General features: G+C 38.0%; 1 protein-coding gene across 5 annotated transcripts in view; it reads left to right on the forward strand.

The window, feature by feature from the left end:
- Spats2l (spermatogenesis associated serine rich 2 like) overlaps positions 1-23,716 on the forward strand; it is a 168,571-nt gene that overhangs the window by 120,301 nt on the left and 24,554 nt on the right. For all 5 annotated transcript variants that reach the window (XM_090354569.1, XM_090354570.1, XM_090354568.1 and 2 more), the window contains 2 exons: positions 14,579-14,788; positions 16,318-16,453. In XM_090354569.1, the coding sequence (XP_090210695.1) occupies positions 14,579-14,788; positions 16,318-16,453 (346 nt within the window). The remainder of the gene's footprint in view (positions 1-14,578; positions 14,789-16,317; positions 16,454-23,716) is intronic.

The raw sequence follows: 23,716 nt of genomic DNA on the forward strand, positions 1-23,716 counted from the left end.
AAATTTGGAAACCCACAATAGACAAGTCACAGGCAAGTGTTAGGACTAAGAAACTGCCTTCCATGTTGAATAGAATGTTGGAAGTGGGGAATATAAGCCACATTCTTTTTTAATATTTTTATTGTAATTTATAAAAGGGTTACATGATATTTGCCAGATAGAAGGTGCATTAATTCACATACATTGATACCCTTTCACATATCTTGGTCCCCATTACCCTTCCCCCCACACCCTGATCTTGATTTTCCCCCCTTCCCTATCCAATTTCAAATAACCAAATACAAATATATCCAATATATCAGATAACAAAGTGAGATACTGTAACAATATGATATAACCAAGGGACAGCAAAAGAGATGAGAGATAACATAGTACATTAAGGACAACAACCATTCATTATATGGCTTTTGTTTCAATATCCTGGAGGTCCTTTCAATTAGCTTCATACTATATGGCCTTATGTATCAAGGTTTTGCTCTATTGCAAATCTCTGCTAGTGGAGCCCAAGGTTTCTACTGATTATGACAAATGAGGGAAACCATTGAGCCTAAGTTCCTTTGAGTCTGGCTTACTTCACTTAATAAGCCACATTCTTAAATCCTGTCTCTTCACCTGAAACTGAAGAAGCTGTACCTTCCAGGTTAAGAATCCAAGACACTTACTTCTTCTCTTCCTATTCCTCTTCTTTATCTTCATAATCATCATCATGTTGCCTTCTTCTGTGCCCTCCTCTTTGTATTGGTCCTGGAACGTGAACTCAGGGGTTAGGGTGCCACAGCTTCACCTCTGGGTTTGGGGGGTACTTAATTGGAGGTAATAGTCTCATGGACTTTCCTGAGCAGGCAGGCTTTGAACCACAATCCTTAGATCTTACTCCCATGAATAGCTAGGATTACAAGTGTGAGCCATTAGCACCCAGCAGGAGAGTTAAAAGGTTTAACTCTCTGTAGTTGGCAAAATCTTAACTCAGATCCATGCACACAATGAGGAATTACTACTAAAATCATGAGCTCTCTAATTCCTAAAAAATAAAATAAAATAATAAAATTTAAAAAGTGTAATTGAAAAATTAGAAAAAACAATAGCAAGGCTATATACAATGATATTCTATACCTGAGTCGGTGTATAGTATGGCCCTGAAAAAAATCTCCAGACTACTAATTGTGGAGCATTTATCAAGCTCTCCAGTAATGAAACTGGCTCCATAAAGCCTGCCCTAAATTGCCCCACTGGGCAGGAAGCTGTGGGCACTTGCAATGAGTACTTTATCTTTTTATAACACCTTGACATTCAGGATCTCTCTTTTTAAGCATCTTAAACAGAATCATTATTCTGGTAGGGGAAAAGTTAGCTTTAAGATATATGCAGGTGGCTCAGGGGTGTTAGTGTGACTTCCTACATGAGAAATAACCACCCAAAGCACCATCATTTCAGCCTGTAAATATAGCACTGTCAAGTGGGACAGTGTTGTGTGTCAGCATACAGCTTAGAAGTTTCTGAGTATGTTTTAAGCCTGAAAGTGGTTCTTTTTTTCTATATTTCAGAATTTTTAATAACAGCTTCAATTAGATCTTTTACATAATGCAATCAAAATCATCTTGTTTCAAAAAGAATTGTATTGTTTCCAAATACTATATCAGGCAAGTAGATCAAGACTTTATTCTTAACCAAAAAGTAGTAACCAGAGATAATACATTTTCCCTAAGGTGCCTATCTAGTTGTGCCTAGATCATCTTAGAGCCCAATTTTCCCAATTATTCCTTCTGTTCTATGCTTCATGAAGCTCATCGTGCTAAAAATACATAGGTGCTTATCTCCATTTAACCAGAATAGAAATAACATTCTCTATTGTCTCCCATTGGACTCACTGCCCACGGAATGGGAAAGGAACAGTGTGGAAGGCTGCCAACAGTTTTCCTGAGATAAACTATCAACTCCTCTGGCCAGCTCTAGGAGCGATCCCTTATATCCCCATAACCTTAAGGAATTCTGGGAAGCCATGTCTTCCTTCAAATAAATGGCTCTCTGCTGTGTTTTCTGACCTCCACAAACTGGACCTCACAGTCTTCCCTTTATTATAGATCATGAATAGTCCTATCACTTGCACTTTACAAGACCAAATGTCAGATTTCTATACAGAAATGCTCATTTTCAATATGAAGTAAACCAAATAAGAGCAGATACTATGGTTTTAGAATATTGGTTGCTTGTTCCTCATTAATGTGTTGTGTAGCAACAAATACAAAAACACCTATCCACTCTGTAGGTTATTTTTATGGCTTCAGATTCCCACAGGATTTCCAAACACATTTGTTTCCAAACAGATGCTACTGGCTAGAACAGCACCAGGATGATTTCCCCTGTTTCTCTAAGTCTCCTGATGGACCAAGGGATTGAAAATGATCAGTAGACACAAAGCAACTAGCCTAAGAACTTTTTAATAGTCAAACCAAATTTTGTATATTCTAGGCTTCTAGCAGGACCGGCTTTCAAATGGACCCCATATAATGTGACAACAGTGAGGTTGTTTAACAGGAGACATGTTTGGCTTTGAATCTTAGTAGGTAGGCATTTAATAGGTGTCTAACTCTGTCTCATTTTCCTCATCTGCCAAATAGAAATTATGACTGTTTTTAAGAGATTTAAGTGAATAATATGATACATAAAGTGACTAGCATGGCATCTGGCACAGAAGAAACCTTCACATAACTGATTTTGCCTCTGAGCAAATACTTCCAAGCAACTAATGCATGTCAGGGATTCATCTACCAGAAAGGAATAAATGACAAGGCTTTTGTTTGTTTGTTTTGTTTGGGGGTTTTTGGTTGTTTTTGTTCGTTTGTTCTCAGGAAGTTTATATTCTTTTAGGGACAGGGAAAAGTGATAGATAATAAGCCAGAATGCAACTAAGCTACCAAGATAATTAAAGATGATAATAAATATGTAAGAAGACAAAAGAGGTGTGGGCAATGGACTTAGATGAGGTCATCTGTGACATAATCTGACAAGGGTACAAGATGAAATATACAGTCACTTCAGTTATGGTAGTCAGAGAAGCTAACATTTCATTTAAACTTTAACGGCATCTAGACAGAGCTCTTATAAGTAAAATCATTAGATTTGCTGTTTTTGTTTTGAAATAAATGTGGACTTTATTAATATAAATCTATAGCTGACATTAAGTACTGCTATATAAGTATCTTCATGTTATTTTAAAGTAACATTATAAAATAAGACTTTTGAAGTAAGATTTAAATATTTCTGCCAAAATACAAGGAGAATTGAACCTATTTTTTGCAGGAAATTATATAGTACCTTTTTAATATACTTGTATGTGCCATTGACAACTTAATCCATTGTTACTATTTAATATAAAATACTTATAAAGGCATTAAATAATATCAGATGTTGCAAGACAGTATAAACAAAGCTGAAAGATTTATTTCCAGTCACAATGTCCCCAGCTTTAATGTCCTCGGTGTCACTCAAGTTTCATAGGATTTGGGATACAATAATAAATTCTATCTGTATTTGATAAATTATGAAAAGGCAGAAATGACATATCTGAGAGATCCTATCTGTTTGACTCTCTATTCCAAAATTATTGTGGATGACTTAATTGTCCTATCATGGAGAGATCGAAGAATAATGAAACTTGCAAGTCAAAGTGAACAGTAAATGTATAGTTTTCTTAGCGGTTCATCACTGGAGGGTTGCTCTGTAACATCTCAAGAGAGTTTATGTTTATCGACTGTCACCATTTCTTTCACTCATCAAGATTGTTTGTCTTATCTCCAAGGAAAGTACTCCCACTAGGTTAGGTTTACCTAAGTCTTAGGGTTATTGAACCCTAGCAGAGTTTTCCCTTCAGCAGACTGCAACATTGTTGACTTTCTATTATTAACAGCACTGCTTTTTATTTTGGGTTTCTGTGATGTGACACTTTCCCAATTCTCCTCCATCTTCATTGCTTTTTCTGTTTCCTTTCAAGGATCATTTTTCTTTTCCTGATCAGTTGTTGAAGCTCATCAAGATTTGGTTGGTCCAGAGCCCTGCATTATGTTAAGCTACACTCTGTCCTTAGATCATTCAAAGCTTCCCCTCACTTTATGTCTTGTGGCTCACAAACTTATCTTGCCAGTCCAGGCTACTCTCCAAACTTCAGGTTCTTGTTTGACATTTTTACTTTGACATTTCAAAGTACTTCAACAGCACATTTAAAACTAACTTATGATTCCCTTTCCAGTCTTGATTCTCATTCTGAGTTTTTTTTTAATCCAAATGCACCATCAATCCTATTGTGCCAACCAGAAATCCAGGCATGTAATGTATCTCATTGTGCCAACCAGAAATCCAAGCATGTAATGTATCTCTCAACTTTCACCCTGCCCCCTCGCACTGCCACTCCACCACTACTAAGTCTGCTTATTTTCATTTCCATGTATTCCTAGCAGCTGTCTTCCTTTTACCTTCCTGTCAAAAGCTACCACCTTCTCTTACCTACCCTGTTATAGTAGTCTACAGTCATTTATTTCCCTTATAGCTCCTTCTGATTCAGAACACATATATGAGCTCTTGAAATGAAAGGCAAAAAAACCTATCCTGCCCTATAGATCCCAGCATAATCTCCCTCATTTTAAGTTGTTATCCGTTGCTTTCTAGAGTATAAATACGGATTTTGTATTATTGGACTTGAAGTTACTTTTGAGGAAATTTAGAACATTTAGTGACATTTAAGAAATAAAAATCTTACTTTCCAAAAAAAAGTTTAAGAAAAAAATCTTTCACTATTAAATTCTACTTCAGAATTATTTTAATGCACAAATATATAAAGTTGTTTTTATAAAAATCATTAGTAAGTAGTATGTAAATGCTGTGTGTTTGTGTGCATGTGTGTGTACTGGTCCTGAGGTTTGAACTCAGAACCCTGAGCACTGTCCCTGAGTTTCTTTTGATCCACAGCTCCACTTTTGACTTTTTTGGTAGTTGAGTGTATAAAAGTCTCACAGACTTTTCTTTCCAAGTCTAGCTGTGAACCACGATCCTCAGATCTCAGTTTCCTGAGTAGCAGAGATTAGAGGCATGAGCCACCAGTACTAGCAGACCTATGAACATTTATATTCTGCTTTTTACAATATGAATGTTATCTGATCATTAAATGTTTTTGAAGAACATGAATTATTGGTTATATTATATGATGACATTTTTTTTTTGCCAGTCTTGGGCTTGGACTCAGGGCCTGAGCACTGTCCTTGGACTTTCTCAAGGCTATCACTCTACCATTTGAGCCTCCGCACCACTTCCGGCTTTTTTCTATGTATGTGGTACCGAGGAATCAAACCCGGGTATTTGTGCATGCTAGGCAAGCATTACCACTAGGCCAAACTCCCGGCCCTACATTTTTGTTTCCTGTAATTATTCTCAGACTATTATCACTATAGATTGTCAGACTGTTAGCTTTATAAACAATACTGTAACAGATATCTTCTATATGTAAATGTCTACAAACAACTATGATTATTTATAAACAACTATAATTATTACCTTGTATCATATTCTTAGAAGTATAATTATTAGTTTAAAGAGAATTGTTCCTCATTTAAAATTTCATAATATTCCACTGTGTGTACATGGTATGTATACAAGAAAGAGTATAATTGTGTTTTTTAGTGTGGGAATCAAACTTAGGCCCTTGTGTATGCTAAAGTATTTCACTGCAAGCCATAGCCTCTACCCTGAATACTTTTTATTTTATTTTATTTTATTATAAGGGTGTTGTACATAGGGGTTGCTGTTACATAAGTAAGATAGTGAATACATTTCTTGTTGAAGATTGTTACCTCCTTCACTTTTCTCCTACTTTACCTCTTCCCCACTGTCTCTGACCCCCAAGTTGTAAAGTTCATTTCCAACATAGTGTCTTGTGAGTATCACTGTTGCATTTGCTCACCCTTCGTTCTTTGTCTCACCATTTTGTTATTCCTCTCCCGTCCCCAAACCAGATAAGCTTATACACACACACACACACACACACACACACACACACACACACACACACATATGTATATATAGAGAGAGAGACACAGGGTACCAAGTTCATAAAACACTACTTTCCGGAAAGATTGTACTAATCTGATTGTTTTAATTCCAAAATTATTAATAAAGAGATGGATAAATTTGTATTTCTTCTCTCATAACTGTTTAAGAACAGTAAGGCTTATTACTTAATAACTATCAGTTATATTATATCAATTATTATAACCACTACAATATTAGGATGTTTATGTAAATATATTTTAGGCAGTGGTAGCACACCTGTAAGTCATGGACATTAGGAATTTTAAGCCTAATTTTTTAATCAAATTTATATGTTTTTTTTATTATTTCTCGTATTATCCTTAAGTAGTGCTACAGAGAAGTTCCCATGCAAGAAAGGATGCATCTGGATCAGTGTCTCCCCTTTCATATCCTCCCCACCATCCCACAGGATGCTTGTTTATCAGTCTTTACAGAGAGACCTATTTGATAATACTTAGCCATCATCAGATGATATGTATTTGAAATCACCTGTGTGCAGGAGACCGTGAAACCATCTATTGAAAAAGCAGAGACTGACAGAATGAACTTAAAGAAAAAGCAACTATATGTGATTATTGCCATTATTCTAAATGATACTATGAAACATAAAGATAGAAATCAATCAAATGTAAAGCATAAAAATTGGTTCTGCCCAAAGAGTTAAGCATCAAAACTCAATGTGGTTTCATTAACAACAAGGCTTTCAGTACCAGAAATACTGAAGGGTCACTTTATAATAAATAGGTCAGTTTATCAAGAGAAATAATTATCTTCAACTTGTATGTACTCGGTGAAATAGCTTCAAAAATATGTGAAGTAGGCCGGGAGTTTGGCCTAGTGGTAGAGTGCTTGCCTAGCATGTATGAAGACCCCGGTTCAGTTCCTTGAAAAAAGCCAGAAGTGGTGCTGAGGCTCTGGTGGTAGAGCTCTAGCCTTGAGAAAGTCCAAGGATGGTGCTCTGGCCCTGAGCTCAAGCTCAGGACTGGCAAAAAAAAAATATGTGAAGTAGCAGTAGGTAGGGAAAAAAATACATGGGAAGGGGTTTATAATGTTCAAGAAGTAATGTACCCACTACTTGATGAATGTAACTATAACCCCTCTATACATCACCACAACAATAAAATACAATTGAAAGAACAAAAAAGAAATGTAAGCTAGATGTAGATTATAATACTAGTTTTTTTAGTACTGATCAAAATGAATAGATTAAACATCATCTAACATTATAGGTTTGTTCAATACTACACTACTACTAGCCAGCTTGACTTTATTTATATTTATAGGATCCTACACCAACCAAACTAACTTAACTGACAGTTGTGAGTTTGAGATTTTAATTGTAGCAACAAAGAGATTCTGTCCAAAAATGAAAAATTTTAAGAAATCTACCAACAAAATTAAAAATAAAACTATCAGATCTAATAAGGTAATGAACTAAATCTCTGGGTACAAGATCAATGTAGGAAGTATCAGTTAAATTCTATATGCTGGTAACCAACTTTTGCACATTGAAATTTTTAAATTTTACATACAATATCAAAATAAGTCTAAATGTCTAAGAATAAATTTGATAGAGACACATAAAATTGTAAAATAATGATGAGACAAATTGTTAAAAACTTAAAATTGTGCAATATATCATGATCAAAGATCAAAGCATTCAATGTTTACAGTAGGTTTTTTTTTAAAAATTAGTTTATAGAAAAAAATTAGTTTATGGCTTCAACCAAAGTCTCATCAAAATCTGGTCAGATTTTTGGTTGAAAGAGGCAAACCAATTTTTAAATTTCTTTGACATGCAAAAAGGACTAAGATAACAAAAAGTCTTGAAAAAGAGAGTACAGTACTGTTCTTATATTAAGACTCCTGCATATTATAAATAGGTATGTTGAATTGAAACCCTTTTGTATAACTACTTAAAGATAATTTTAAAAGGTTTAAAGACTTTCTTCATAGGTGCAGTGAACAAGCCATTGTGACAGTGGTATGTGGTGTAAATACAGACAACTAGATTGTTGAAATAGAATAAAATCCAAAAATCAACACGTACAATTAATTTTCCATAGAGATGCCAAGACAATTTAGTTTGGAAAGAACACTTGGGTTTTTTGTGCTAATAAGTTTATATTAGTTTTTCAATTTTGCATATGTTAAAGGCAAAGAAATATAAGTCATTTATCCTATATATAGACCAGAGCTAGCACAAGATGTGCATTTCATATGAGGTATATATTGAGTATATTTGATTCAGAAATAAAATTATTCTCAGTAACTTTTATACCATGTATAACAGGATCTGAAAAGTAGTTATAATAAAAAGAAGGCTCAGATAATATTTAAATTCAAAACCACATGAGCTTCTAGGAGCCATTGTCAAATACACTGACAAGTATTACATAAAAATGTATATAATTTTTATTTGGCTAAGCAAATTTGATCTTTCTAGAGGTTAATTTTTCTTTCCAAGATATAGCTAATTTGATCCAAATATTTTATGAATATTAAAGAGAGTTAAGACTCTTCTCTTTTTTATTGTTGTTTATTATTTTATATTGTTAATATAACTTTAAGGTGTTGTACAGAGAGGTTACTATTTCATAAGTCAGGTCATGAAAATGTGTCTTTTTTGGACAATGTACTTCTGCCTTCACTTTCCCCATCCTGTCCTTGCCCACAAGTTGCAAAGTTCATTTTCCACATACTATATAGATGCCTAAGAGTGGTATGGCTGCCATAGGGAAGTTCTGTGTTTACTTTTTTGAATCACCTCCAAACCTGGTTTTCAGAGTGGTTGTGCTAGTTTATATTCCCACCAACAGTAGAATAGGGTTCCTTTTCCCCTACATTTCTGCCAACATTTGTTGTTGTTAGAATTCTTGTTGTTAGCCAATCTTCCTGGCTTAAGATGGAATCTCACAGTTAGAGATTCTTTTCAGACTGGATCCTCTTCAATTAAGGGCCCTAAAAATAAGAAGTATTAAAATAATACTGATTTCTTATATATGCATTCCTTCATTGAATATATATCATGCATCCACTAGGTTCTGGTATATAATGATAAACAAGTTATACATTACTGTTTCTATTTTCCAATGTAGATACACAGAAAGTGTGTAAGGCTCAATTTAAGTACTTTTACATTTTAGAATAGAAATTAGTAGTAATTGTAAATTGTACCACCCATCTCATACCTCTTCATGAGCCAAAAGAAATTCATCCAAAGCTGCACATAAAGTTTACATTTTCTAATAGCTGCATTAGAAACATACACATATAAAGAATTAGAGTAGGAAAACTATACCAACCTACCCCAGGAAAGGAAAGACAACTGTGTTCCAGCTTGCCAAGCTTGGAGCACTTCACCCTGTATTGAGTGGGTCAGTGGACAGTCAGTCACCTTCACCAACACCCCTGCTCAAGAGCCGCCTGATGAACACTTGAAAAATGAACATGGTGGAAATACTAGACTACTAGGATTCTAGACTCTGCTTAAAATATCCCTAAATGCCAGATTCTCCTGTTTCAACTTTTCCTGGACAGTGACTTTTTTTCTTTGGTCAGTCTTGGAGTTTGAACTCTGGTTTTGGGCACTTCCCCTGAGCTCTTCAGCTCAAGGCTAGTGCTGTACCCCTTGAGCCACAGCAGCACTTCCGGTTTTCTGGTGGCTCAATGGGGATAAGTCTCATGGACTTTAATGCCCAGGCTGGCTTTGAACCATAATACTTCGATCTGAGCCTTCCAAGTAGCTAGGATTACAGATATGAACCACTTTTGACTTCTTTTGATGGTTCTCAACCAGGGATGTTTCTTTCTACTCCTCTGTCACCTGACAAGTTCAAGAAATTGACTGGACATTCTTTCCATGTGGGCCATAGCATGGTGATTTAGAAGGCATTATAGCTGGGAGCCTCCAGTAAACCCACACTGTTGTGACCAGAAGTCATGATTGTTCAGTAATAACAGAAAACATGGTCCCTGGGCACTGAGAATACAAAGAAACCATTAAGTGTTCAGATACATCATAACTATCCTGATGGAGGACCGTCAAAGGCAATATTCTAGAGTCTACACATTAAGGATATTGGAATGTTGTTTCATGTAGAAGATATTTAACCCTATCTTATGTACTCTATATTTTACTTTGATATGGGTAGTTATTATCAGTGTCTGAGTATATTTTCATGATGTTCAAAACTTGAATACAAGATATGCATACCTTCCCATGTGTATACTACATTTTTTGCTAAGAAATCCTGATGTTGACATTTAATCAAGATAATGATGTTTCATACTCATAAGCATATTGAAAACAGTGCCTACTATGACATTTTATAAAAGCTACTTTTTCAAATCAAGATGGTTTTGGATACTCATATAATCAGTATAAGTGCATTTATGGGCTGTAATTCCTTGTATTTTGTACACTTTCCTACTATTGAATTTATGTTTTTAAAATGATGTATCTGTACAACTGTAATTGTTATTTCTTAGATTATATTACATTCTTTTTTTTTTGCCAGTTCTGCGGCTTGAACTCAGAGCCTGGGCACTGTCCTTGGACACTTTTTACTCAAGGCTAGTGCTCTGCCACTTGAGCAGTACCGCCACTTCTGGCTTTTTCTGTGTATGTGGTACTAAGGACTCAAACCCAGGGCTTTGGGCAGGTTAGGCCAGTACTCTACTGCTGGGCTATGATCCTGGCATTTGTTGTTGTTGTTGTTGTTGTTGTTCTTTGGGATTTTTTCTGCCAATCCTGGAGAATGAACTCGGGGCTTGAGCACTCCCCTGGACTATCCTCAAGGCTAGTGCTCTACTACCTGAACCACAACACACTTCTGGCTTTTCTATGTATGTGGTGCTGAGGAATCAAACCCGGGTTTTCATGCATGCTAGGTAAGCACTCTACCACTAGGCCAAACTCCTGGCCCCTACATCATATTTCTTATAGTTTGTGCAAACTTGCCATTTTTAATAAGTATTTTTTTTCCTTTCATGAAACACCAAAGCACACTGATTAAAGCTTAAAATTAAGTAAATTTAGCTGGGCACAGTGGCTCACGCCTGTAATCCTAGCTACTCAGGAGGCTGAGATCTGAGGATCAAGGTTCAAAGCCAACCCAGGCACAAAAGGACCTGAGACTCCAATTAACCTCTAGAAAAGGGGAAGTAGGGATTGGATCAAGGGTAGGGCTGTAGGCTTTGAGCTGAAGAGCTCAGGGACACTGCCCAGGCCCAGGGGTAGGGTGATAGCCTTGAGCTGAAGAGCGTAGGGACAGCACCCACGATGAGTTCAAGCCCCATGACCCACAAAAAAAATTAAGTAAATTTATTTTTAGACAAAAAATAAAGATCACTGAAAAGGTTACTTATTTAAATCATTTAAATAAAAAAGTTCAGGCTATTACTTATTCTCTTCCACATTTTTAAATATTTGTTGTATTTTTGCTATTTCCACAAAGTATTTTTTGTTGTTTTTTTGTTGTTTTGTTTTGTTTTTGTTTTTGTTTTTTGCCAGTCCTGGGCTTGGGCTCAGGGCCTGAGCCCTGTCCTTGGACTTTCTCAAGGCTAGCACTCTACCACTTGAGCCTCAGCACCACTTCCGGGTTTTTGCTATGTATGTGGTACCCAGGAATCGAACCCGGGTCTTCGTGCATGCTAGGCAAGCACTCTACCACTAGGCCAAACTCCCGGCCACAAAGTATTTTTTTAAATAAACTAAATTTTGTATTTAGAAAAAAAATAGAAGAAATAAATTGGCTCATATATTTTATTTAGCATATCTATCATATTATCATTTCAATGTATAACCGATATTTTATTTTATTTTTTTTGTAGTACTGGGGATTGAACCCAGGTGCTTGCACCTGTTAGCAAGTCCTCAGCTACTTAGCTACACTCCTAGTTCCACTGCTTAAATAATAAACACTGCAATTTTTTTTGCCTCTTGCAGTAAACCTTCAAATTTCAGCTTATTTTTTCCCACTTACAGAATATCTCAATTTAGACACGCAACTTTTAAGATATTCAATAGCCACATGTGGGTAGTGCTACCTTATTAGTCAGTGCAGACTTGTGTGAATCAACTGCCACACACTCATTTATAAGCTACAGAAGTTTACAAGCAGACTCTAGCTAGATAAAGACCTGATGGAGTTTCCAATTTACTGCATTTAGGGGGAAACTCCGACTATTCTATTGCCAGAGTTCAGGATTTGTGGTCAAGATGCACATGACTCTGTAATAGCTATATAATTTTCCACCAGTTTTCAGCTGAAAGTGTCCCAGAGCTTTACATTTGAAAGCAGACCTGTACAGTCAGTGGGCAAATGTATCAAAGCAAGAATTTTAAATCTTCCCAGTGTTACATGGCCTCAACCAATGTTTTGTAGAACCCTACAAAAACACTGTTACTCAAGTGTCTCAGTAAATATATGTTTTATGAATGATGAAATGAACTCTGAGCACTCATATCAGGTCTCTGATACACAAACAAAATATCTTTAGCTCTAGGTTAATGAGCCTGGGCTCATTAACATGCGTGTCTTCTGTTTAAAATTCATTGGCCTCTTCACAGAATAATTTTTGTTCTTCTGTCTGAGGTCATTCTTTCCATTAGGCTGTGACTCCCCATGTTTTCAAGAATATGATTCGTTTACTACACTGTGAACAAAGAGCAGTTTTTGATTCTCAGTTTATAATATCTCATGGAGACTGAATCTCAACTGTGATGTAGAAAGGGCACATGCTGGAACCAGCTTGGACTTGGTCAAACACTTACAGATGCTTTATCAGGTGGATGCTGCCTGCCACTGCAGCACAATCACCTGGGATGCAGAATACGAGCCACTGCTGAGTCAGAATCTCTGGAGGTGGTCTTTTGGAATTTGCACATGGAAAAGTACCAAGGGGAAGTCACTTCATACTGTATGTCCACAACCACTGGCCTACACTGAAGTTCTGCTTAGTGTAACTAAGCATACCACCATTTATTGCAGAAGATGCTTTTCTTGTATTTACTTACCACCTTTATAAGACTTTGTACTATAATAACTCTATAAGTACATTTTTGTTAATCCAGCCTATGAAAACAGCATTGCTGCTTCCTGACATATAGGTTATGAATGACAGATTCAACTAGAATCAAATGATATTTATCATAAGTGAGATAATGTCTGAAAACCCAGATCATATTCTTTTGCGCTGTAATGTTTGTGACAATGTCAGGAAAGGTGTTCTTTTTTCATTTTAAAAAAGTGTTTCTATGAAATCATTTTAAGTATACTTTAGTTCCATCACAATTCTACAGAAAGCTATTGAGCCAGACCCAAGTCTAGGAGTTCCAGAAATGAATGCAACCAGTGTCTGCTTCTAGGAAGTTATAGCCCTCTGCAAGGCATTGGTCAGAAGCAAACAGAAGCAAGCCTTGTGTTAATGTAGAATGCATGGGGGTTTTCAACAGCACCATGAAGCAGAGAGAAGCAGGGTGGGATGGCTGTATGAAATGGACACTGGGCATCTAGGAGAGGTCTATGCCCTGTGTAAATGTGAGCCATAGTCTGCCCGAGAAGTGGAGACCTGCCTCCAAGGTTGCCCAGTACATTTGGAAGCTCAGAACTTGGGACTTCCATACCCAAACTGCATTTTTTTCCACTAAAGCCAGCTTTCTCCAAGAACCAAGCCTTCAGAACTAGCTTCCCTCTTTTCATACCCAAGGCTCTCCGCTAGTAAGATCTTAAGGTGATACATTTCCCTTTCAGGCCCTTCTATGCTGTTTAATTCATTCCAGCAATAACTATATAGGAATCTACCTTTAAAAGATGCCAAAAGCAATGTACTGCTAATTTATTGCCACATCTATTAAAGCTCTAGAGAGGAGCTAACTCCCTGGATTTTAAATATAGTTGAGATATTATGATGATGTTTCCCTGATTTAATTCCTCCATAAATTAGATGAAATGGTTATAGTACCTGTTGTCACTTCATTCTTGCCCTATCTGTAATCACTCTTCTGCCTTCATTAATTCAGAATAAAATACCACATGGCATTAACATAGCATTAGGAGATAGAAGAGCTACATTTTTATGGCTTCTATATGAAATTATACTTAAAGATGCCTAAGCCTTTACTGGAATGGTGTGGAGGTATTGAAGAAAACTCATGCTTCTCTCCTGTGTGCATCTCGGTAACCTTACTGGATAGCTATAAGTGAGGAAACGAAAGCTCAGAGATATTATGTGAATTTCCTTGGCTAATTCTGCAAGCAATTACAAATGCCAAACACACAGCCATGTCTTCTTACTCAAAACACAAAATTCTTTGTAGTATAGTCTCCGAGGATCTTCTGGGGATTCCCTTAAAACAATTTCTTGAAGGTTTTGCAATGAAAGGCATTCTTGTCTACATGTAAACGAAGCCAGAAATCTTGGCATCTTCCATCACTTTTATCACCAGTGTTTTTTATTTATCCCTTCACAGTCATGGTTTGGTGTTCTCTTACAGAAGGCAACAGACAACTGCAACAGAAAATGTCTTTAGAAGGGAACCCCAAACCCATCCACGGAACATCAGAGAGGTCAGATGGCCTACAGTGGTCAGCTGAGCAGCTTTGCAACCCAAACAAGCCTAAAGCAAAAACATCTCCTGTTAAATCCAGTGTCCCTGCTGCAACTCATCTGGAAATAAAGCCAGATGAGCTGGCAAAAAAAAGAGGTAAAGTGGTTTCTTTTACACAAAGGTTTCAACACATTTTGCACACCCAGGAGAATGTCAGAATGCAAGGACTTTCCAAAAGAGGATATTTAGTGAGGAAAGGTGCACATGAAATTATATTTCTTTCTATGACTGAGATTGATTAAAAGGCAGCTGTGATTTCTCCCATGTGAATGAAGAGTCTTGAGAGTTCTGATGGAATTACCTCCCGTTCCTATGTGGCTGCTCTTTTTAAGTAGGGATAAAAATGCACCACCCTTCTACCCTAGTTGCTAATGAAGCGAGCATTAATGCATTCACAGAGAAAGGGACTAAGTTCCCGACTTGCATAGGGTCCAAATGACTGCTTCAGAGATGGTCTTCCCTATGTCAATCACACTTAGCTCAGAAGTTTCAAATACTCCAAAAGAAGGTATTATATTTAACACGCTAGATTTTATGTGTGTTGGCGTTGCTATGTGATTGATAACTAGCCTTATAAAATAGAAGGACTCGGCTAGGCACCAGTGGATCATCTTGTTATCTCAACTACTTGCGAAGCAGGGGTGGGAAAGATCATAGTTCCAGGCCAGCCCAGGCAGGCATTCAAGACTCCTTCCCCATCAATAGCTGGGTGTGGTGGTGCATGTCTGTCAACTCTGCTACATGTGAGGCTGTGATCAGAAGGACAGCAGTTCCAGACAAGCCCAAGCAAAGCAAAGATTTCCTTAGTGTTTGTTTGATCTATTAACTCCATTTTCAGGAGTGACATTTCTTCTAAGAACTGTACTCTCGTGGGGCCGGGAGTTTGGCCTAGTAGTAGAGTGCTTGCCTAGCATTCATGAAGACCTGGATTCGATTCCTCGGTACCACATACGTAGCAAAAAGCCAGAAGTGGTGCTGTGGCTCAAGTGGTATGAACCCTAGCCTTGAGAAAATCCAGGGACAGTGCTCAGGCCCTGAGCCCAAGCCCAGGACTGGCAAAAGTACAGTCTGGGATAAGTACAGTCTGCCTATTTTCCATGCACTGGATAGACCTGGGTGACAGTTTCAGGCAGTCAGACGAGATGGGCACCCAGAGAGCCACTTTAAATGCTGCTGCTGTAATTACAGGCCTGGCTCAGCCTGGTGGACAAGAGCCAGTGTATCTGGCACCAGTACTCCATCTTCTCTCTGGCTCATTTGCACCTCTCTCAATCACAGTGTCATTTTCCTCTTCCAAAAGCCCTGCTGGCTTTTAGCTTCACACAGCAGTGTTTACAGAGATCGCCAATAGCCTGCATAGTCTTTAGATTCTAAGACTCCACAGTTTATGATTGAACAGAATGACCAGGGCCTCTTTCTGAAGAGCTAAGGAGTCGAGTGTACCCCAAATAGCCCGGCCAGAGAACTTATTGGGGAAACTCTGTCAGTGTGAAAAACAGAGTGAACCTCCCACTTTACAGAACTTTTTTTTTAAAGCCAAAGAGAAATCTATTTTGGTTTGGATCAGTTGTTTTGCAGTTTAGCTCATGAGCTAAAGTTAATCTTTCTTTAAAAATCAATTTTAGGCCCAAATATTGAGAAATCGGTGAAGGATCTGCAACGCTGCACTGTGTCTCTGACTAGATATCGGGTGATGATCAAGGAAGAAGTGGACAGTTCTGTGAAGAAGATTAAAGCCGCCTTTGCTGAATTACACAACTGGTGAGTAATTCACCCAAGGAACTATAAATTCACAGTGCTCGAGCTGTTCCTGTAGTTTGTAAAAGCATCAGATGGAAAACGTTGTTTGTTTAATACACGAACAACACACAACTCTAGCAGTTTTATTTTTTTAAGCTTTGCAGGCAGAAGCATATATCTTGGGAATAACAAAGAAGAGAAAATATTTGAATAACAAACCTAATAGACATAATTCATTAGAAGTCAAAGCTGGTCCCAAAGCATATGAAGAATATAGAATAAAGAATAAAGTTTCAATAAACTTTTCAACAAATTCCAGGCAAGTGAATAACCGGAAGACTACTAAGAAAACAAAATATTTTCAACATTATCATTATAACATAAGAGAAACTTCTTAATTGAAAGTAATACATTATGTAAGCTGAGTGGTAGAATCATATTATTGGTTATCTTTAGGATGAGAATTAAATAGCATATGATGTGGTTTGACTCTGCCCTTCCCTACAACTAACTTTGATGGAAGACATTTGTTTGAGCCCTAAAGTCCACAGTGGCTTATACTAGTATAGGTTCTTATCAGTACAGAAATACTTTCTATGTACTAGGAGGACCCTTTCCATTTCAAATGAGAGAAACCAAAGTTACACTAAAGACATAAGAGAATGCATTGGGTAATATACACAAATATTCTTGATTTCATCATACAAATTTGGTTTTAAACATAAATTATATTATTCATTTTCTTCTCCTTCCCCCACTTAAAGTATCTCCTTTAATTTTCCTGCTGTGGGTTTTGTTTTCTGATGTTTTTGTGTGGCAGTTTTTTGTATTTTGTGTGTGTGCATGTGTGTCTGTATGTGTGTGCTGGCACTAGGACTTAACCTCAGGATCTTTCACACTTGCTTGGCTTTTTTTCTCTCATAGTTCATGCTCTACCATCTCTCCAGTTGCAGCTTTATTCTGGGTCATTGGAAATAGAGTTTTCTCAGACTGTTTGCCTGGTCTGGCTTCAAAGTTTAACTCTCAGATCTCAGCCTCCTGTGTAACCAGAATTGCAGCATGTGACAGCAAAGATAACCTCATTGTCTGCTCTAAACTGACATAACCCTTAGCCTCTGAGATCTGAGAGAATTTATTTCTAGTAGTTCAAGCAAAAAAATCTTATTAGCTGGTTGGGGTCACATATCTGTCTCCTAGCCATTAATCACTGTGTCAAGAGGGACAGTCTTCTCACTAACCAGGCCAGAGGCAAATGATAGCTTCATCCAATTCCTCCAAGAATACATTTGAGTACTTAGACAAAGGAAAGAAAACTTTGTACAATTATTATTTTTATTTTATATTTATTTGGCTTTCCCAATCTATCCTAAAAGTAAGCTGCCATTACTTATCTCCATCTTCCAAGCCTGTTCTCTAAAGCCAGGATCCATGGAGTTTATCTAGAAAAAGTAGATGGTGAGTAATCTTTAAGTATTGTGAGCTCACAGCCTCTCTGCAGCTGCTCAGCTCTGTCATTGTGCTGAAAGCTTCTAAAAACAATGAAGAAAAGCAATGTCACCTAGATATCGCAAAGGTGGCGTTTTACCAGTCCCTATTTGGGGACATTTGACAGAGGCATGGAGAGAGGCATGTCCTGGCTTAACCATTTGAGTGGTGTCGAGAGAGGGCATTCTTAGGGGCTCCTGTATGATACCTTCTGTGCAAGTGATTCCCACACTTACTAACCAATCACAGCACTGATCTCAAATTACCTCTCTGTCATGCTGTTTGTCTGAGTCATTTTAGTTATATTTCACTCTACTTCTTAGTAAAATGACTAGCACACGGGTCACGGAGACCTCTTGAGATTGACAGCAGATTCTTGTAGTATTTTACTCCTCAAGAGCCAAAAGTGTGGAGCCAGGAAAGTCAGCATCCCAGGATGCTGTACTTTCTCTGCTGGAGTTTCCCAGAGTGCTGTAAACTGCTGGGGCGAATCACTTCTGGAGGAGCTCTGCTTGTCAGCATGACTATTCAACATCCCCTGTGTGACTAGGGGACACTTCTCCAAACTGAAGGAGAAAAGAGGAACCACTCCCTGTGTGCAGTCACTGTCAAAGGAATGAACACCAGCACTCGTTTGCTAAGTTAACCCATGATAAAAATGCTCCACAATAATTGCGTGTTAACTTAAAAATAAAACCAAAGTACTTTTTTTTTAACCTCAACTGTTTTGCATGTATTTCTGCCAAATGGAAAACTTCGCCTCTGCTCCAAATAAGCGTATAGTCCAGCCAACGTAGTGATGGACTTGGACAAAGCCTCCCACTTGTTTCCTAAGGAGGAAATTTTAGGAATGGAAGCTCTTAAAAATAACAGGTTGCAGAACTGAAGAAGGCAGCTTAAGAAGTTTTTGGAAAAGAAGCTTTTGCGTTGACAATAAAATCCTTCCACTGTAGGCCTTAGAGAGAACTGAAAATGTATCTCCACCTACTTAAGTACCATCCCAACCTCAGATCATATCACCAGAGGAATCTAGATATGAAAGGGAAACTGGCTCTGAGACGTGCCCTCAGTGCCTTGGGTGTGCACATTCATTTCCAGTCCTTCTTCTCCTTGCTTTGCTTTGAGGACACCTGATTCTCCTACCTCTCAAATACTTAATAGGCCTTGTCTGTCATTTGGAAAGAGCTAAAAACTGTCAGTAAAGAAATGTGAAATATTCACTTTGCTACCAGAGTTCCAGCTTAATGACATGAGTCCTGCTGGACTAAAGTACACACACACACACACACACACAGAGCTGGGATTCATGGGAATGGTGACTTCAAGAAGCCAGTAGAAAGGATAAAACAGTTGTTTGCACATCCTCATTACCAACTGAACACACACCATGGCAAAATGAGCTGCTAATCCTTCCCCGGCAGGCTGTGAAGGATTCTTCTTCAATGCAGTTATTGAAGTAAGCCATTAAGTAGCTAAAATATAAAATCCAAGTTGACATCTAACCAAGACACCATTACTTAGGGCTCACTAACCATGACAGAGAGTATTCTCATCCCCCCCACCACAGGAAGGCCTGGGGATTTAAGAGGTTAACAGAGATGCCACAATACTCTCACAATATGTCTGAATGGAAAATAACTTTGGCAACAAGAGGATGAAAAGTCACATTAGAATCTAACATGAAACAGCTGGTTTCTTTCCTGTGTGATTGGCCTCCTACCACAACTGGAAAATATTCGTTCTTTGGGATTCTAGCTGCCAGAGTTAATTGCTTTCTGTGCAAAGTTGTCTAGCTTCTCATCACAAATTGGTGTATGTTTGTGCACGTTGACTGTGAAGGCTGAAAGTGAGCAATAAAATACTAAATTACAAAAAAAAAAAACTCCGAGGAAAGATAATAATACTTGATATATCTTCCATATGCTGGGTCGAAAATATTGCCAAACAGAGCTGTAAGAAATCGTGTTAGGTGCAATTGTCAGTTTAACACCCAACGGCACACTTAAAGAAAATGGAAGTCAGTCATGAGCTGTCAGGGTAGAGGTTGTGCTAGGGGTGGGACTGGGGCCATTCAGAGCGGGGGAATAGGATAGTCTTTTTTTCATATATTTTTTATTGTAATTAATAGAAAGGTTACATGATATTTGCCAGATAGAAGGTACATTAATTCACATACATGGATATCCTTTCTCATGTCTTGGTCCCTATTTCCCTCCCCCCCACCCCCACCTCTCATCTTGTTTTCCCCCCTTCCCTATCCAATTTCAAATAACCAAATTATTAAAGCTACCTTGCTTTCAGTAGGAAAGGGAAACCATTCAAAATACAAAGGACTTCGGATGTAGGTCAGGACTATCACTGCCTTCCACCTCATCCCCTGTTCTCTTCATTCTCTGCCACTTTGCCCTTCCTCTTTACTCCTTTCCATCATTTCTTCCTTTCTACTGGCTTCTTGACGTCACCATTCCCATGAATCCCAGCTGTGTGTGTGTGTGTGTGTGTGTGTGTGTGTGTGTGTGTGTGTGTGTGTGTTTCTTCCTGCTGCCCCTTACAGGCCAGGGATGGTCGTTGTACCATTGCATTTGAGATAGGAAGTTATAAGGTGTCCCTGTAGCCTTCATTTTTTTTTTCTTTTCTTTTCCCCCCCATTGAATTCATTTGCCTTATATGGAGATGATGTATCCTTTCTGCAAAATAACATTTTTACATAGTAACAAATTTTCTGTTGAGAATCTATCCCGCAGCCAAAAGAATAGCTTTAAGATTATTATCTTCTTATAGTTATTCTTAGCTGAAGGAATAACTATTTTTTAGAGAGTTTATCTTTGATCATTCCTCAGTACCATCTCTGTTCACTGAAGCTCTATAGCTCTATAGCCAAGCAAATCCATATACACATTATCAGAGTCCTCATCAGGGTAAGTCCCCTCCACACACACACACACACACACACACACACACACACACACACACACACACACACATCAGATAGCACCTCTGCATCATTTTAAGTATTACGGTTTTTTTCCCCCTTGAGATATAGATTTGAGAAGGCCGTCCAAATAGGAAAAAATGGGAATGTTGCATTTCAGACTATCCAGTTGACAGTCAATGCCATTTCTCAATGTGCTGTTCCTTGAATGGCCAAATAGTATAAAATTATTTGAAAATATGTCCTTAGAGTTGCTATAATTTAAATCCAAAGAAAATCATTTTCTTCACTTTTGGAGGCTTATCATCCAACAAAGTTCTTGTCTTAGCTGATGGAGAATGTTTGTTCAATACAGTTATTGAAGAAAACCAGTAAGCAGCAAAAGTTATAAAAACCCAAGTTGGCATTTAACTAAGACACAGTTATATAGGGTTGACTATATCATAGAATATTCCCATTTTCCCAGCAGGGATGGAAGACTTAAGGGGACTACAGAGATAATATATCCACCTCAATTCACACTCCTTCTGTTGTTTTTGTATGAAGCTTGCCTTCCCACAGGGTGCTGGCAGCTTGGCTTTTCTGTTGCTTTTTTGTTTTCTCTGGAAATAACTTCACAATTGACTCAATGATGATACCTGTAAATCAATATTTAATTCTCTCCATACCAAAGTATATGTATGTAAATTGAAATTTATCTTTTCTTTTTGCCAGTGCTGGGGCTTGAACCCACAGCTTGAGCACTGTTTTTGGGCTTTCTCAAGGCTAGAGCTCTACCACGTGAGCCACAGCACCAGTTCTGGCTTTTTCTATGTATATGGTACCAAGGAATAGAACCTGGGTCTTCATGCATGCTAGGCAAGCACCCTACTACTAGGCCAAACTCTCAGCCCGTAAATTGTAACTTAAAACTCAGGGAAAAAATTTAATTTAATTTAAAATATTTAAGTAAAAAAAACTCAGGGCTCTGAGTCCTCCTTTGCCAAAGTGCTAACCCCAGAGATGAAAGGATATATATATAAACTCTTGCACATCTGCAGTTGAAAAACAATGGTTGCCAGGCCTGGTGATATACATGTAAAATCCCAGCATTCAGGAGGCTAAGGCAGGAGGTTCATCAATTTGGGACCAAACTGAGCCATATAATAAGACTTCCATCTCAAACAAACAAACAAACAAAAGTAGTGAGGACCATTAGTTTAGAGTCCTGAAAAGTAAATTAAGCCTAAGACTTAAAGTTATGGTTCTCAGTATGATGTGTCTGTCCTTCAAGAGACAGTCAGTATTTTTAGTTGGCCTCATGGTAAAAAGGAAGTGCAATAGCCTGTAGTAGGTAGAAACAGGAATACTGCTAACCAACCTGGAGTGCACAGGGTAGCCACTGTCCAGGCCCCTCTTCTTTCTTATGCTCCCATAAGAAGGAACTCTGCCCCATGGTTATCAGCAGTGCTCAGAATTCCTCTGGCAGAGTGCACAGTCACTGTAGCAGGTTCTGCGTTAGCTCTTGAGGGAAGGACAGCCTCTCCCTTTACATTCTTTACACATGCTCACCTGTGCCTCTATCCTCTGACTCCCAGCCCTCCCCCCCCAAACAACTGCCCTCTGGTTCAACCATTGGCCAATTGCTTGCACACTCAAACCACACGCCTTCCTGCCCTCTCCTTTCAATCAGTGCAGCAGGAAAATATTTTTTTTCCATACTGCCTGAAACATAAACCTTCTAGCGACACAATTTAAAGGTCAGATTACATTTTTGCCTCTTTGAGATCAGAGAAAAACAATTATACTGTAATGTAGAAAATTGAGGGCTTTGTTTTTTTTGTTGGTTTTTCATTATTGCATTCAACTCAGTCCTTAGAAGAAAATGGAAAAATTAAGAACTAAAGGTTGTATAGCTAATGACTGGCAGTCACTTTCATTAGCCATTCTGTCTCTACCTGAGTCTATTTCTCATTTTGCAATAAAATGAGATATCACAGTGGGGACCAGGATTAGGAGGAAGATCTGAGGCATATAAAGATAAATACAGTGGGGAGCTGTTCTATTAAATGTCTGTTTGGAGTTATAGTTCTTGTTTGGCTTCAGCCAGGCAGCAGTATTTCCTGGTATCCCTGAGCATCCATGGTATAGCCCAGTTACTGTAATGCCAACAGCATTCAGGTGTGCCAGGCCTTGTGCTGTTTAAGCTGAATGAAACAGAAGATCTTTTGCATAACCAGTGGTGCAGTAGTGCTTAAATAAATACTTCTTTCCCATTCAGTTACCCTCTTCTAATTGAGAACATCCTTAGAGTTATGGAGATGCATCAACTTTAATAGGAAAGACACGTCTTACATAGCAAAGGTCCCAGAAGTAAATCTATGTAGCAAGTGGATGTTGCTTTGGAATTCAGTCAGATGAAGGATGTTGCTGTAGAACGGAGAATGAATAAAGATCTCATGGTAAAGCTAGTGTGGCCAAAAACTAGTGAACTTTCCTTATGTGCAGACTATAGTCAGAAAATCTGGGCAGTGGAGTTGTGCAGATATAAATGATGCTTTGCTGTGTGCCATTCAACCAGGTGTAGATATAATGGGATTGCCAGCAGAAGGACGTGAGAAGCCATTCAGTCACTTGCATTGTTCAGTGATGAGGGCACAGTGCCTTCGGCTCCCTGTTTAATTATCAGGAATATGTTGAAAATAATTGCTAGACTTTTCCAGCTCTTAGACTAAACATAAAATGAAGTCTGAAATGAAGAACCTGGCTTATGTTGTGGGGGTGGTTTTTAGCTTTTTTACTAAAAAGTCTGGATTGTGCTTTTAATATTTCTAAAAAAAACTGAATAATAGATCTCTATGTCCTGCCGCCCTGGAAGTGAATAATAC

Source organism: Megascapheus bottae, chromosome 21 (assembly GCF_031878675.1).
Source record: "Megascapheus bottae isolate mThoBot1 chromosome 21, mThoBot2.hap1, whole genome shotgun sequence".
In the NCBI taxonomy this organism is placed as follows: Eukaryota; Metazoa; Chordata; class Mammalia; order Rodentia; family Geomyidae; genus Megascapheus; species Megascapheus bottae.